At 31.4% G+C, this 15394-nt stretch overlaps 1 protein-coding gene across 1 annotated transcript in view; it reads left to right on the top strand.

The window, feature by feature from the left end:
- Positions 1-15083, top strand: part of LOC145278778 (E3 ubiquitin-protein ligase RNF185-like) — an 85561-nt gene extending 70478 nt beyond the window's left edge. Inside the window, exons 3-5 of the mRNA XM_080130686.1 lie at positions 7020-7074; positions 8382-8499; positions 13308-15083. Of these exons, the coding sequence (XP_079986812.1) occupies positions 7020-7074; positions 8382-8499; positions 13308-13405 (271 nt within the window). The 3' untranslated portion in view covers positions 13406-15083. The remainder of the gene's footprint in view (positions 1-7019; positions 7075-8381; positions 8500-13307) is intronic.
- The last annotated feature ends 311 nt before the right edge of the window (positions 15084-15394 follow it).

Here is a 15394-nt window from a genome sequence, read left to right as displayed (position 1 = left end):
GAAAAATCCTAGTTGAAATCACGAAAAGTATTATATGGATCCAAATGTAAAAAGACTAAAAATACTGGCGCACTGTATATAACAGCCAGACAGCCAAAAATTAACAATGTAAATTTTGAAATCAGTAATAACAGTAGTATATATATATATATATATATATATATAAGAGCAAATAGTTAATAAAACATGTTAAAAAATACTTTGAAAAAGAGTTAAAAACATATTTAATCTGAAAGGAAACACTTGATAAGTGGATAGTCCTTACTCGCGGAGTTTCGAAGAAATACTTTCCTTCTCATCAGAGCGTAGGAATTAGCAAAATGCGGGATCGGATTTTTATAGGTTCGATCCTCGGCTTGGGATAGGTGTTAGTCTAGCGGCACTGATGAGTTGTGAAACAACGAAACAGATCTGTATGTTGATGACTAAAATATATTTTATATATATATATATATATATATATATATGTGTGTGTGTGTGCACGTATAGTTATATATGTATATCTATCTATATGTTGTAACTTAAATTAATAAATTAAAAAAACAACTGTAAATTCCATACCATTTTGTAAATCACACTTTGAAACCATTGCACATTTATTTTAGCCACGTTCTTAACACGTTAAATCATTTTTTACACTTCACTATTTCAAGTATTTTAAATGTAATTTGAACTGAAGCATATAAAAGTAACCAGATTTTAAATGAAACGGTAATCAAAAACTGCCTGAAGACAACTGAAGAAAATCTGTTAAAAATACTTTTAAAAAAACAAAAAAAAAAAACAGATCGACGAAAACAATTGTGGAACTTTCTTACATAAATTCGACCGAGACATTAGAATGACCATTGGAAAAATTACAAAAAAAGAAAATCATTAAAAAAAAACACTCCATTTTATTTGACAATATCTGTTTGAATGAAAACATGCTGCCTAAATGCATGTGTGTATATATATATATATATGTTTAAAGAAAAAATAGAAAAAACCGAATGAAATTATTAAAAAATCAACGTTTCGTCCTTGTCTCAGAGGACATCTTCAGGATAATTGAAATAAAAATGTGATAAAAGGAAAAGTCATAGATCGTGCGAAAAACGACAGTTTTTTAAAATCCAACCCATATCGGGAAAGGACGAATATGGGTTGGATTTTAAAAAACTGTCGTTTTTCGCACGATCTATGACTTTTCCTTTTATCACATTTTTATTTCAATTATCCTGAAGATGTCCTCTGAGACAAGGACGAAACGTTGATTTTTTAATAATTTCATTCGGTTTTTTCTATTTTTTCTTTAAACATAACGTCAACCACCGCTGGTACATTTTTTCATTCCTTATACATATATATATATATATATATATATATATATATATATATATATATATATATATAAAGGAAACAAAATAAAATCCAAAATAACTACTATTTAATAAGATTAAATATTCCTACTTATTAAAATATAAATTAAATAAATATCCAATCTGATACAAATAGGAAAAAGTTCGTTAATAGAATAGATAAAAATAAATAAATACAAAATTGAACAAACATTTTTTATTGACAGACTAATTGACCCAATTTAGTTAAATTTTTTTCTATAATTATAACACTTTTAAATGATTATAATTATAACACTTTTAAATGATTATAATTATAACACTTTTAAATGATTATAATTATAACACTTTTAAATAATTATAATTATAACACTTTTAAATAATTATAATTATAACACTTTTAAATGATCTGAATTGAATCTTTACTATGTCGGTGTATGTAACCATGACAACTATTTTCACTCCTCTTCCATTTTCCCTTCCCTGCTGTTTTTACACTCTCTCTATATTATCTCTCCTGTTTCTAATCTTTCCCTTAAACTACTCTTTTAACTCTTCCTCCTTCTTTTAACAGAAACTTGATTTTTGTAATTAATTTAAACCCATAAGAAAATGCATCGAAGCACAAAAATTAGGAAATCGTGACTTCTGGAAAATCTACAACAGTGTAGTAAATAATGGGCAATCAACAATTCCCCCGGTAACCAACAATCACAAGGTTGTTTGCTCAGCAACCGACAATGCTTGCCAGCCGGTTTGCCTCGAACTCCACACTGGACCCTTCCAACCACCCCCTCCCTGACTTTCCTTTGCGGACAGACGTCACGCTAGACGATCTGAAAATCACCCCTGCTCAGGTGCATGCTATCATAAAAAATCTTGACACTTCAAAAGCATGTGCACCTGATCTCATCCCAGCTGTGCTCAGCCGAAGTAGCTCCAGTTCTCTCCAAACTCTACAACAAATGCCTTAATGAATCATGCTTTCCGGGCTGTTGGAAAACTGCTTCTGTGGTACCAATATTCAAGAATTCTGGCGAAAGAACTGACCCATCAAATTATCGCCCCATTAGCCTCCTCCCACTTTTCGCCAAAATATTTGAGACCATAATTAACCATGCTCTAGTCCGGCACCTTACAGATGCTAAACTTCTGACTTACCAACAATATGGATTTAGACAAGCCTGTTCCACAGCTGACATCCTCACTGTAATCTCTGAACGCATATACCATTCACTGGACAAAGCGGAGGAGGGCAGAGCGGTAGCTCTAGATATATCTAAAGCTTTTGACAGGGTATGGCACAAGGGCCTCCTCAGGAAAATTAAATCATACGGTATCACTGGTAGAATACTTAGCATAATTGAATCCTTTTTAGACAAGAGAAAAATCCAGGTTGTCCTCGACGGTCGAACATCTAAACAGTGTGATATAAATGCGGGAGTGCCTCAGGGGTCTATTCTTGGACCTCTATTGTTCCTGATATTTATTAATGACCTCCCCGACAAAATTGCCTCTGAGATGGGTATATATGCTGATGACACTACACTCTATAACCGGCATGACAGGAAAACAAATGAACACATATCTAAAGAAATGGCAAAAACACTAGAGGATGACCTCCAATCTGTAGTGGAATGGGGACATAAATGGATGGTCACATTAAATGCTGCCAAGACTAAACTGGTTTCCTTCAATAATTACAAGAAACCTTCTCTGCCACCAATAGCAATGGCCAGTGACTCCCTGTCTGAGAGTACATCTTTCAAACTCCTTGGCCTAACGTTCACAGGAAACATGAGCTGGAACAATTATATTGAAAACATTGCCAGGGCCACTGCGAAAAAGGTAGGTTCTCTCTTCCGTGCTAGAAAACTACTGACACCTGAAAGTATCCTGTACCTCTATAAGGCCACCATTCACCCATGTATGGAGTATTGTTGTCACATTTGGGCTGGTGCATCTGCTACTAGTCTCTCGCTCTTAGACAAGGTTCAAAAAAGAGTCGCCAATCTGATAGGCCCCGAACTGTCATCTAAGCTTCAGCCTCTGTCCCATCGATGAAACGTTGCATCCCTCTGCCTGTTCTACAAGTATTTTAATGGTGAATGCTCTGACGAACTGCAGACACTTGTGCCCCCACGATGTAGACACCCTCGACAAACCCGACAGGCAGCTAAATCCCACCCCCACACAATAGAGATCCCTAGATGTAAAAGATCTTTCTACTCCAGTAGTTTCTTCCCCAGAACCGCTAGACTCTGGAATTCCATTCCAGGTTCCTGCTTCCCTAACTGTACTGACATGCAGAAGTTCAAGTGCAACGTGAACCAACATCTTGCTGCCCAAATCCCTACATAGTGCCCCAGTAGTTGCTGCCCTTGATAGTAGCCCCCTACACCAAAGTGGCAATGTGCCTTGTTTGGGGTGAAAATGTAATAAAAAAAAATAAAAAAAGAACTTTAATTTTTGCTTATTGCAAGTCATGGAAATTTTTCTCTCCTCAAAATTTGAAAAGGTCTGGAACCTTTTTAATTTTTGCATTTTAATTTTTCTTTCCTGATGAAATAAAATATGATTGAAATGGTCTGCACATCGTAGCAAGATATGACTATTTACATAAAGAATAAAAAAATATATAATTTGCTCTCTTTGATTGAGCACTATCAATGACCCTTGTTGAAATTCAATTATTCTTAATTTTTGGAAATCTTCCTACCTGAAATATATATAGAGAGGGTTGTCCAGAAAGTTCTGAGCATTTTTTAGGCTCACAAAGAGAATACAAATAAGATTTTCCTTTTCTTGGCAATATTCAATGAAAATAAGTATGAACTACACTTTTTGAAACTCCAGACTCTTGCGCAAGGTCTTCCAGTGCCAGTGTCATCTTCAAGATTGATGTTTCCTGCTTTGAATTTTACAAACCATTTCCTAACAGTTAATTTTCATATACCATTGTCAGCATACACTTCACACTTTTTGAAAGTTTTAGCAGTCGTTTCTTTTTTTTTTTTTTTAATCCATTTTCTTGTAATGAGGGATATCTGAAAGTAAATAATTTTGTCAGCCATGGAAAAAAATAAACATGCATAGTGTATGGTAAGTTTCATCTGTGATTTATAGGCTTGTTAAGAGTCTTTGGAAATCTGTACGTTAGACAACCATATATATATATATATATATATATATATATATATATATATATATATATATATATATATTTCTGTGGAAATATGATTTTTTTCAATTATATTTAACTTTTTTATATAATAATCCTTAATTTATGAAGCTCAATGTAATTACAGAGTAAATAAATGATAAAAATACCACTTGTTTATTTTGTTTTTACTTACAGAAATTTAATTACAAGAATAAAACAGAAAGTCATTATTTTTGTTAATTTAATTACAAGAATAAAACAGAAAGTCATTATTTTTGTTAATTTAATTACAAGAATAAAACAGAAAGTAATTATTTTTGTTAATTTAATGACAAGAATAAAACAGAAAGTCATTATTTTTGTTAATTTAATGACAAGAATAAAACAGAAAGTCATTATTTTTGTTAATTTAATGACAAGAATAAAACAGAAAGTCATTATTTTTGTTAATTTAATGACAAGAATAAAACAAAGTCATTATTTTTGTTAATTTAATGACAAGAATAAAACAGAAAGTCATTATTTTTGTTAATTTAATTACAAGAATAAAACAAAGTCATTATTTTTGTTAATTTAATTACAAGAATAAAACAGAAAGTCATTATTTTTGTTAATTTAATGACAAGAATAAAAAAGAAAGTCATTATTTTTGTTAATTTAATGACAAGAATAAAACAGAAAGTCATTATTTTTGTTAATTTAATGACAAGAATAAAAAAGAAAGTCATTATTTTTGTTAATTTAATGACAAGAATAAAACAAAGTGATTATTTTTGTTAATTTAATGACAAGAATAAAACAGAAATGCATTATTTTTGTTAATTTAATGACAAGAATAAAAAAGAAAGTCATTATTTTTGTTAATTTAATGACAAGAATAAAACAGAAAGTCATTATTTTTGTTAATTTAATGACAAGAATAAAACAGAAAGTCATTATTTTTGTTAATTTAATGACAAGAATAAAACAGAAAGTCATTATTTTTGTTAATTTAATTACAAGAATAAAACAGAAAGTAATTATTTTTGTTAATTTAATGACAAGAATAAAACAGAAATGCATTATTTTTGTTAAATTAATTACAAGAATAAAACAGAAAGTCATTATTTTTGTTAATTTAATGACAAGAATAAAAAAGAAAGTCATTATTTTTGTTAATTTAATGACAAGAATAAAACAGAAAGTCATTATTTTTGTTAATTTAATTACAAGAATAAAACAGAAAGTCATTATTTTTGTTAATTTAATTACAAGAATAAAAAAGAAAGTCATTATTTTTGTTAATTTAATTACAAGAATAAAACAGAAAGTCATTATTTTTGTTAATTTAATTACAAGAATAAAAAAGAAAGTCATTATTTTTGTTACTTTAATGACAAGAATAAAAAAGAAAGTCATTATTTTTGTTATATATTTTTTTCTGTTGATTTAATTATATTTAAATGTTTTCTTTAATATTTTCCTTGAGTAACGTTGTTGCACTTTGATAATCGATGACGCAGTTGACATCATGTTCCGAGCAAAACTTAGCAGCCAGTTATTTACATCTGGTTTAAATTCTGCACAAGTACCAAAAACTTCATTTATTTATTTCGGACTATTATCCTCATCTTTTAGTTGTTGAAACAACAACTAAAAGATGAGGATAATAGTCCGCAAAAAATAAAAATGAATAAATAATATTTATCTCAATAAACCTTCCAATGAATTAAATAATATATACCAAAAACTTGTCGTGATGATATTAATTAAAAAAAAAGCAATTTTTGTATATAGTTCAGACTTATTTTTATGGGAATCAAATGCCAGAGTAAACTGAAACTTGATATTCAAACCATTAAATAGTTTTACAGACCAGTTACATATCATACTGTCATTTGATGTCAGGTTTTCTTTGATCCAAAATTGACATTAAATTAATGCACACACACACACATACACACAAAAAAAAATTGTGCTTAGCTAATTTAAAATATGTTTTTGAAAAAAAAAAAATGTCAAAAAAACATTGAATTTGGCTAATTCTTAAAATTTATATACAAACGCAAACTGACATTTAACTAATACGAGATAGCTCCTCCATGAGATTTTCGTTACAAGTTTGTTAGTTTCTTACATTATTGTCGTGATATTTCCCCATACTTCTTTTATTGCCTCACAAAGTGACTTCTTGCAAATTTTCTACCAATTTTCTTTTATTTCTGCTCCACAAAAGGGTTGATGTGCCATAAAACTGATAACTTTTTTTTAAAACTCGTTTTGTGTTTTTATTTGGTTTTCTTATCTATTTTTTTAATGATATCATAAAACTGAATGTTTTTATTTGGTTTTCTTATCTATTTTTTTAATGATATCATAAAACTGAATGTTTTTATTTGGTTTTGTTATCTTTTTAATATCGTAAAACTGTTATTCAGTTGTTTTAAGTTTGCTTAAAACACAATTTATAAATTTGTAAAATTTGTTGCAATCAAATTTTTAAATCTTTAAAATTATTTTTAAAATTTGTTTTCCAGGAATAAATTGCCCCCACGTCCCCCAGGTCAGCGAACAGAGCCTGAGAATCACAACGTATGTACTTCTTTTTTTCATCTTCACTTTAATCTTTCATAGATAGTATCCTACCACCGCATGTATTAATTTTTGGAACTTAAAAATGGTTTCATAATTTCCTACAGAAATATTATATCTGAATATGTTATTGTTTTTTTTTTTTTTTTTTTTTAAACATGATTTCAATATTAATGTTACTAACATTTTTTTTTATCCAATTAAATCATAAAAATAGTTTATTTCTTAAAAGAAAATGGTCATTACAATAAGAACAAGGTAAAGATTTCATTTTTAAAAAATCGCCATTACAATCAAAACAATGGAATGATTTTAAAAAATTATTATAATAAATGAAAATGATTTTATAAAAAAAATAGACATTACAATCAAAATAATGGAATGATTTAAAAAAATTATTATAATAAATGAAAATGATTTTATAAAAAAATTAGACATTACAATCAAAACAATGGAATGATTTAAAAAAATTATTATAATAAATGAAAATGATTTTATAAAAAAATAGACATTACAATCAAAACAATGGAATGATTTTAAAAAATTATTATAATAAATGAAAATGATTTTATAAAAAAAAAACAGACGTTACACTAAGAACAATGTAATGATTTTATTTTTTAAAAATGGCTGTTACAAAATGATTTTATTAAAAAAAAAAATTCATATGCAAACAAGTGTCAAGTAAGAAATTACCTCTTTCTTTTTCCAAATATTTTATCCAAAGACGTACACAATTCTCATCTTAATCTCCTCAATAATTGTAAACTTTAAAAAGCATTCCCATTCTTAACAAAAGTTGCAAAAATGTCCTGTTAGCAGTTTTACAATTTGTATAACTTGAAATGTGTTGCATACATTATTATTCACTAAAGTGCTTTAGTTTTTAAAATATGACTGTTTCAGTAGATCCTCTTTTTGAAATCTGTGCTGATTCAAAGCGGTTTTATACAAAAACTTGGTGCTGGTGGATGAGAGACCATGAGATAGGTGGATAAAACAAATAAATTTAAATACTTCAATAGAAATATACACTCATCTCAAGAACAAAAAAAAACCCCACAAATCTCTTACAATATTTAATGACTTTTTTTCTGTTTTAATTTTTTTCCATGTATTGCTCATCCAAATTTTTGTCTCAGCTTAAACATCTCTTTTCCGTTGTTAAAACACTTTTCTTTTTTTTCTTTTTTTTCAAATCCTATTTTCCGTACACACTCATGCTAAAATCTCAATCTGATTCTCAAATCCTCCTATCTTTTTTTTTAACATCTGTTTGTCATTTTTTTGTTAATTTTTATTTTTAGGCTTTTTCGGGTTTTGGATTTGGAGAAGGAAATTTCCAAATGTCTTTTGGAATTGGTGCCTTTCCTTTTGGGTTTTTTGCATCAACGTTTAACTGGAGTGACGTGCGGCCTGGACCACGTAAGTAAATACCAAGTGTGTGTGTGTGTGTAAAATGTATTAATCACAACATACTTTGTTGACAATTAATTTTAAGCTGTTCATTACAAAATGGCGTCGGATATTGGTCCTTTTTCATTAAAGTATGAAGCTATCATAATTCAGTTTGTTCGTTCAAGTGTTAAAATGTTTTATCCTTTGTTTTTCTCTTTGCTGGTTGTCAGCTTTACTCAATAGATGAGATGATCCCATCTACTCTAAAGTGTTTCCTGGTGTTACGTAGTTCTTCAAACATTCTTCTCGGCCTAAAGATGATTTTCTTTTCTGCAATTCTCACATTATGATGACTCCTTTGCATTTTGTCATGATCGCCAAAGAGCATGTGATCGGCTTATGAAATCAGCTCTGCTGCATTCAAATCTTATCGGATTTCACCATATTGACTTTCACATTTTATTTTACACTAGCGGGGGGTACCCGGCATTGCCCCGGGTATTTGTAGGTGTGTGTGTGTTTTTTTTTGGGGGGGGGGGGATAAATCAGAACAAAAAGGAAACTTAACGATAGCGATTTAAAAAAAAAAAAAAAAAAAAATGGGGGGTTGGTGGCTTGAGGCCTATAGACTGAGCCTGAACACCCGCGCTATGGTGACAATGTTAATGTAAGAGCAATTAAAGTGAGTCACATCAAGGAGGTTTGATTGACAGGTGGTCGCTTAATGAAGTCATCACGGGAACGTTACGATGACGGGGCAGTTTTTTTTGGGCTTGTTTACTTTGTTTCACTGCGGGACCGTTTTTTCATTTACTGCAGGCCTGTTTGGGCTTCCCCAAGGTGATGGGAGGGGGGGAAACCAGCTTCGCATTGAAAGAGATTGTCCAAATTGAATAGCAATTGTCTGATATAACGAAAAAAACGCATTACTCAAAGCTGATTGCTTTTTGGACATTCCCGGCGATCGCGCTGAGAACGATGCAACAACCTTTGTATTAGTTTCGCTTTTATTATACAAAAAAGGCGAATCTACACGCACCAATCGAAAAATGTTGAATATTTAGCTTTTGAAAGTCGGGCAACTTAAATACACACACGATCCCATTTCATAACTCGTAGATATTATGATTTTGACGTGATATAAAAAGTTTTTAAAATGAGCGACAGCCTCGAGAAGCCGCCGAAAAAAATCCTTTTGCTGACATACACAAAAAGTGAATATACATATACACATTTTCGCTTTTATATATATATAGATGTTGGCATGTTTTGGACAGCTTTTAGAACTAGATTTCCTAACAAACCTATCTCTGGCCAGGTTATTATTTAAACTACATAATCTGAAATGCAAATAGATTTTCTTTGGAAGTCATATTGTAATCATTTTCATACTCAGACCCTTAGTAAAAGTTTAAAGGGGAAAAGAATGAACACATATCTAAGGCAATGGTTGAAACCATAAAGGAAGACCTCCAATCTGTAGTGGAATAATGTTGCCAAGACTAAGCTTCTTTCCTTTAACAATTACAATTACAAGAAACCGTCTCTACCATTGATTGCCAGGATTACTAATATGTGAACCTAATAGGTTCCGCACTATCAGCCAAACTCCCACTCCTGTCTCATCGCCAAAATGTTGAATTGTTGTGCCTGTTTTACAAGTATTTTAATGGAATGTGCAGGTCCTTGCAGCAGAAAATCAATCTAAAACAAAAACAATTGAACTATTTTATCAACTTCTCATTTTGGAAATTTGCATTAAAATAATGTCACCATTTATCACAGCATCTTGATCAAATTTGGTATGGTAAGTTTGTATAAAGCGCAGAAAGAACAAAGAAACTTAAATAATGGACAATCAACAATTCCCCCACTATCCAATAATCATGAGGTCGTTTGCATGGCAACCGAAAAGGCTAACATACTTGTCGGTCGGTTTGCCTCAAACTCCATATTGGACCCAGCAAACTACTCACTCCCTAACTTTCCTTTGCGGACAGACATCACACTAGATGATCTGAAAATCACCTCTTCTCAAGTGCATGATATCATAAAAAAAAAACGAGACACCTCAAAAGCATGTGAACCCGATCTTATCCCGGCTGTGCTATTAAAAAAATGCTCCGCTGAGGTTGCTCCAGTCCTCTCCAAATTTTACAAAAATACCTTAGCAAAAATTCTTTACTGCTGGAAAACTGTTTTAGTGGTACGAGAACTGACTCATTAAATTATCGCCAAATATCCTCCTACCACTTTTCACCAAAATATTTGAGTTCATAATTAACCCAGCTCTAGTCCATCACCTTACACCTGCTAAACTTCTGAATGACCAACAACATGGATTTAGATAGACAAGCTTGTTCTTCAGCAGATATCCTAACTGTAATCTCTGAACATATATACCATACACTGGACAAAGCAGTATTGTCAAAAAGAAAATTTACAAAGAAAATGTTTTCAAAAATGTGATTTTTGTTTTTAGTAAAAGTATTAGTTACACATTAGTAGGTTAACGTGTTAATACAAACAAAATGGATGCAGTTTAATGTCTTGTCCAGAACATGTTTATCTTTTGGGAGAGGTACTACCGAATAGGTATTATTTTCTGCCAAAGCATCTATTTCGTTTTTCATTGCTATTTTCCATTTATCACAATGTTCTGAATTAATTGCTTAATTAAAGCTTTTTTGGCATATTCTCCATGGAATAGCAATAGTCGATTTGATAATCTTTCATATTGTCGACCACAAAAAAATCGGGCCGTCTTCTACTTCTTTTGGGGTATTGTTTGACTTTAGCATCATCATCATCATGGATACTCTTGTCCCCATCATCTTCATTGTTGTCATTTGTTTTAATAATTTGAGGAAATGTAATTTCATCCTCTTCATATGATGGAGTTTCGTCTTTAAAATTGTGTCTGTGAATTTTACACATCGGATTCTTGTTATTTTATTTTTCTCTGGAAAAAATACTAAGTTGTTTTTATCGTACCCAAAACATATACCTCTACCGGTTTTAGTATTTAATTTGCTCTTTTTATCTATATATGCGAAGCAAGTTTAACCAAATAAATTCTGCTTAAATTTGGTTTTCTACCGTAGAAAGCTTCCTATGGGGTTTTAGATAGTCTTTTGTTAAAGCACCTGTTGTGTATATATGCAGCCGCCATAAGTGTATACATCCAGAGGTTTTTGGGGAGTTTTGATTCAATGAGTAGACATCTTGCCATTTCAAAAAATGTCCGCCATGCTCTTTCTGCAGTCCCGTTTTGGAGTGGTGATTTAGGGGCCGATTTTTCATGCTTGATACGATGGTTAATTAGTAAAAGTTCAAAGGCTTTATTAGTGAATTCCATACCATTGTCTGAGTGAATACACTATACTTCACCATAGGGAGCCATGTCGGCTAAATATTTTTTAGTTGCTAGCAGGGTATCAGATTTGTTCTTTAAAAGATAAACCATTATTAAACCCGAATGGTCGTCTACAAAATTCAACGCACACCTGTAATGTTCCCTGGCCATCGGTTCCACAGGACCGTTCAAGTCACAATGCACCATTGATAGGATTTTCTTGGCCTTCTTGTCTGAAATGAAAGCTAGTCTGATATGACGAAGTCGACATTGAACAAACGTTACTTAGCTCTCTTGAGACAACTGGCTGTGATTAGTGTCGAGTTTCGCTTTTTTTTTATACCGAAAACCGAATGTAACGCGTGCCGATGCGGGAAATGTCGAATAATTAACGTTTGAAAGTCAATAAAATTAAGTAGACAGGCGAGCTCCGTGGATAACTCTGAGATATTACAGTTTATAGATGATATAAAAAGTTTTAAGAAGTTGTGAACCGAGCAAGCGCTTCTCTGAAAGAAGCCTTTTGTGGACATCGAGGAAAAGCGTACATACATACACACATACATTTTCGCTTTTATATATATAGACTAGCAAGGGGTACCCGGCGTTGCCCAGGTGTTTGGAGGTGTGTTGTTGGGGGGGGGGGGCAGACCAAAACATGGCCGGGTGCTTGGAGGTGTAAAAGAGGAAAAAAAAAAAGTTTTAATAGGAAGGTAGGCTTGAACCCCGAAGCTGTGACGTGAAGGTGGAAAGGAAATGGAAAAAAAAACGGACACCTAACCATCTCGACCACGAGGGGAGAGGGATTGATAAGCACGTTAAGTTAACGTTTATAAAGTGAAATTGACAGGTGCGAGGAAGTTAAGTTGCGTGATGTTTGACTTTGAAACATGACATAAGCAATGGCTGTTCAGCAGTTAAGATTTTGTGCAGGACAGTTTTTACCAAACTTTGGGAAAGGAAAAGCAGCTCCCCCGTTTATTAGGGGAGTGTCTCAAAATGAAAGCAACTGTGTGATATGACGGTGAAAAGCCGACATTGACTAAACGTTTACACTGCTTTCTGGAGACTACCGGCCGTGGGCCGGGGAGGTGGCTATTCGAATCGAGTTTCGCTTTTTTTATACCGAAAAATGAAAGCAACATGCATTGATCCAAAAATGTGGAATATTTAACGTTTCAAAGTCAGACAAATTAAATAGACAGGCGACCCCTGTTGTTAACTCGTAGTAGATATTATGCTTTAGACGTGATATAAAAAGTTTTAAGAATGAGGGAGCCAAGCGAGCGAGCGGACAAAAAGCCTTTTGCAGACATATATAAAAAGTGTATATACATACATACACACACATTTTCGCTTTTATATTTATAGATAACCAGACAGTGTTTAGTAATTACAGAATCTGAATCAAAACAAATAAAAATTCCAGAATGTTTTCTTGTCATTGTTTGTAATTGTATTAACTTTTTTTGTTTTCCAGCTCCTGCCGGTTCTCCCCATCACGAAGAAGAACAGATCTTATCAAAGGCTTTTCTCTTCCTCGCTGTTATCTTCATCTTTTGGCTCCTCATAGCTTGATTCCATGGAAACCAATGCTCATTATCAAGCTTTTATTTCCAACTTTGAGTTTTTTTGCCCGCTATCTCGATGTGTTGATGAAGTGAAAAAGGACGACGATGACGACACAATTCAGAAAGACACCCCACCCCCCGCCCCCAAGATCAAAATTTTCCTTTGCTGGTTCAATTTTACGATTGGAGCTCAGTCAAAAAAAACTGTTTTATTTTTCTTTAGAACACAATTATTAAATTTAATAATCTTTATCAAATTTCAAAATTTTTATTTAGTTTAGCAAATGTTATTAAATTCATTTGACTTTGAAAAAAATTAATCGGATAATTTGAAAAATGAAAATATTTGGTTTGTCCTTTTTAAAACTTATTTCAAGCCAGAACTTAAAATCTCAAGGTAAGTTTGCTTTTGTTCTTTAAGCTAATAAATAAATATAAATAATACAAATAAAATTAATATAAGTACAATAAAAAGTAGTTTTTGACTGCGCCACTATTGTAAAATTGAACCATTAAAGATTTCCTCCCCACGCACAATATTTCTCTTCTTTTATGTATGGCTTGGGAAGCAGAAATGTTTTTTTTTTTTTTTTTTTCAATTCATCTTTATAAAAACAAACAAAAAATCTGACGAATAAGAGGGAGCGACTCGCATACGGAATTTTGGATTGATTAATTTTAATTTGTTTTTCCTTAATCAGCTTCTCTCTCTCTCTCTCCCTATTTCTTGTCCATTGTTTTCCTTTTTTTAATTTTTAACTTGTGCATTAATGTAAAGAAAAAGACAAAATGAAAACGGTACAACCCTTCATTTTGTGACGTTAGATTTTTTTATCTGTGATATTTTAAAAAAGAAACAAACCAAAAATACCCCAAATTTCTCTGTTTATTTCTTGTTTGGTTTACAAATCAACCAATTTTTTTTTTTTTCTTTTCTTCCTTAACAAAAGAACAATGTTGAGCATGCTCTTTTTGTACCCGGTTCGTTTTCTTTGTCCTTTGCTTACCATGTTGCTCCACTTGATGAGGAGCCGTTTCTTCCCTTGTGATCAGAATAACAAATTTCTCTGACCACAACTCTTTCAACATAAAAAAAGTCAGATGGAGGTACAACACTGCCCTCCTGAATTTTTTTTTTTTTTTTTTTTAGGGGTGGGTGTGGGGGGCTTTTCTCACTTTGGAAGAAACTGCAAATTTTTAGTGGGATCAGGAGACAGAGGGTAGGGGTGTTTTTTGGGTTTCAAAATAACATAGAAAAAAAAAAAGAAAATATAATGTTTTCTATTACTTATATCCTTAAAGAAAACCATCTTGATTTTTGAAAAAGTGTTTTCTGTTGGTATAGTAACTTTTGATTCTTTTAATTTTCCCACTAGTTAAGTGCAGCCGTGACAATGGAATTTTTGTAAATGGTCTAGATTGTCGAAAGATACCAGGTTCATATCATATGAAACTAGCGTTGTGTTTACTCCTACCTGCGTAATACAATATATAAATTCCATGTCTTTGATGAGTACCAAATATAAAAATATTTAATAAAAAGACTTGGCTTTAGTATATTTAGTCTTCTAAGATTTTATTTCAACATTTATTCAGGGGAGTTAGATAAATCTGATCATAAATTATTCATGTATATTTTAATCTCTCTCTCTCATATATATATATATATATATATATATATAAAATCCAACAGAATGCATAGAAAAATAAATGTAAAAATGGATACCCTCCCAACAAAATGAAAGACAAAATCAAATCATAGACACATCAATAGACTAATATTGTTTCCTTTAAGAGATTTTGATTTTTTTTTTAATCCATTTTTTATATTTGTGTGTGCATATATATATATATATATATATGCAATTCAAGAAATAATAAATTAAAAAAAAAAAAAAAAAAAAAGTTTCTCCCAATGAATATTACTTGAAAGACGCCTTTCTTAGAGTAAAATTGGCTAATAAAAACTGGGAGTTACTTTTCATATTTTTTTTTT

The sequence above is a fragment of the Euprymna scolopes genome, chromosome 1 (genome assembly GCF_053919585.1).
Source record: "Euprymna scolopes isolate OS-2025 chromosome 1, ASM5391958v1, whole genome shotgun sequence".
NCBI classification, from domain to species: Eukaryota; Metazoa; Mollusca; class Cephalopoda; order Sepiida; family Sepiolidae; genus Euprymna; species Euprymna scolopes.
Note: the sequence above shows the minus strand (reverse complement) of the source record. Positions and strands in the feature narration are given on the sequence as shown.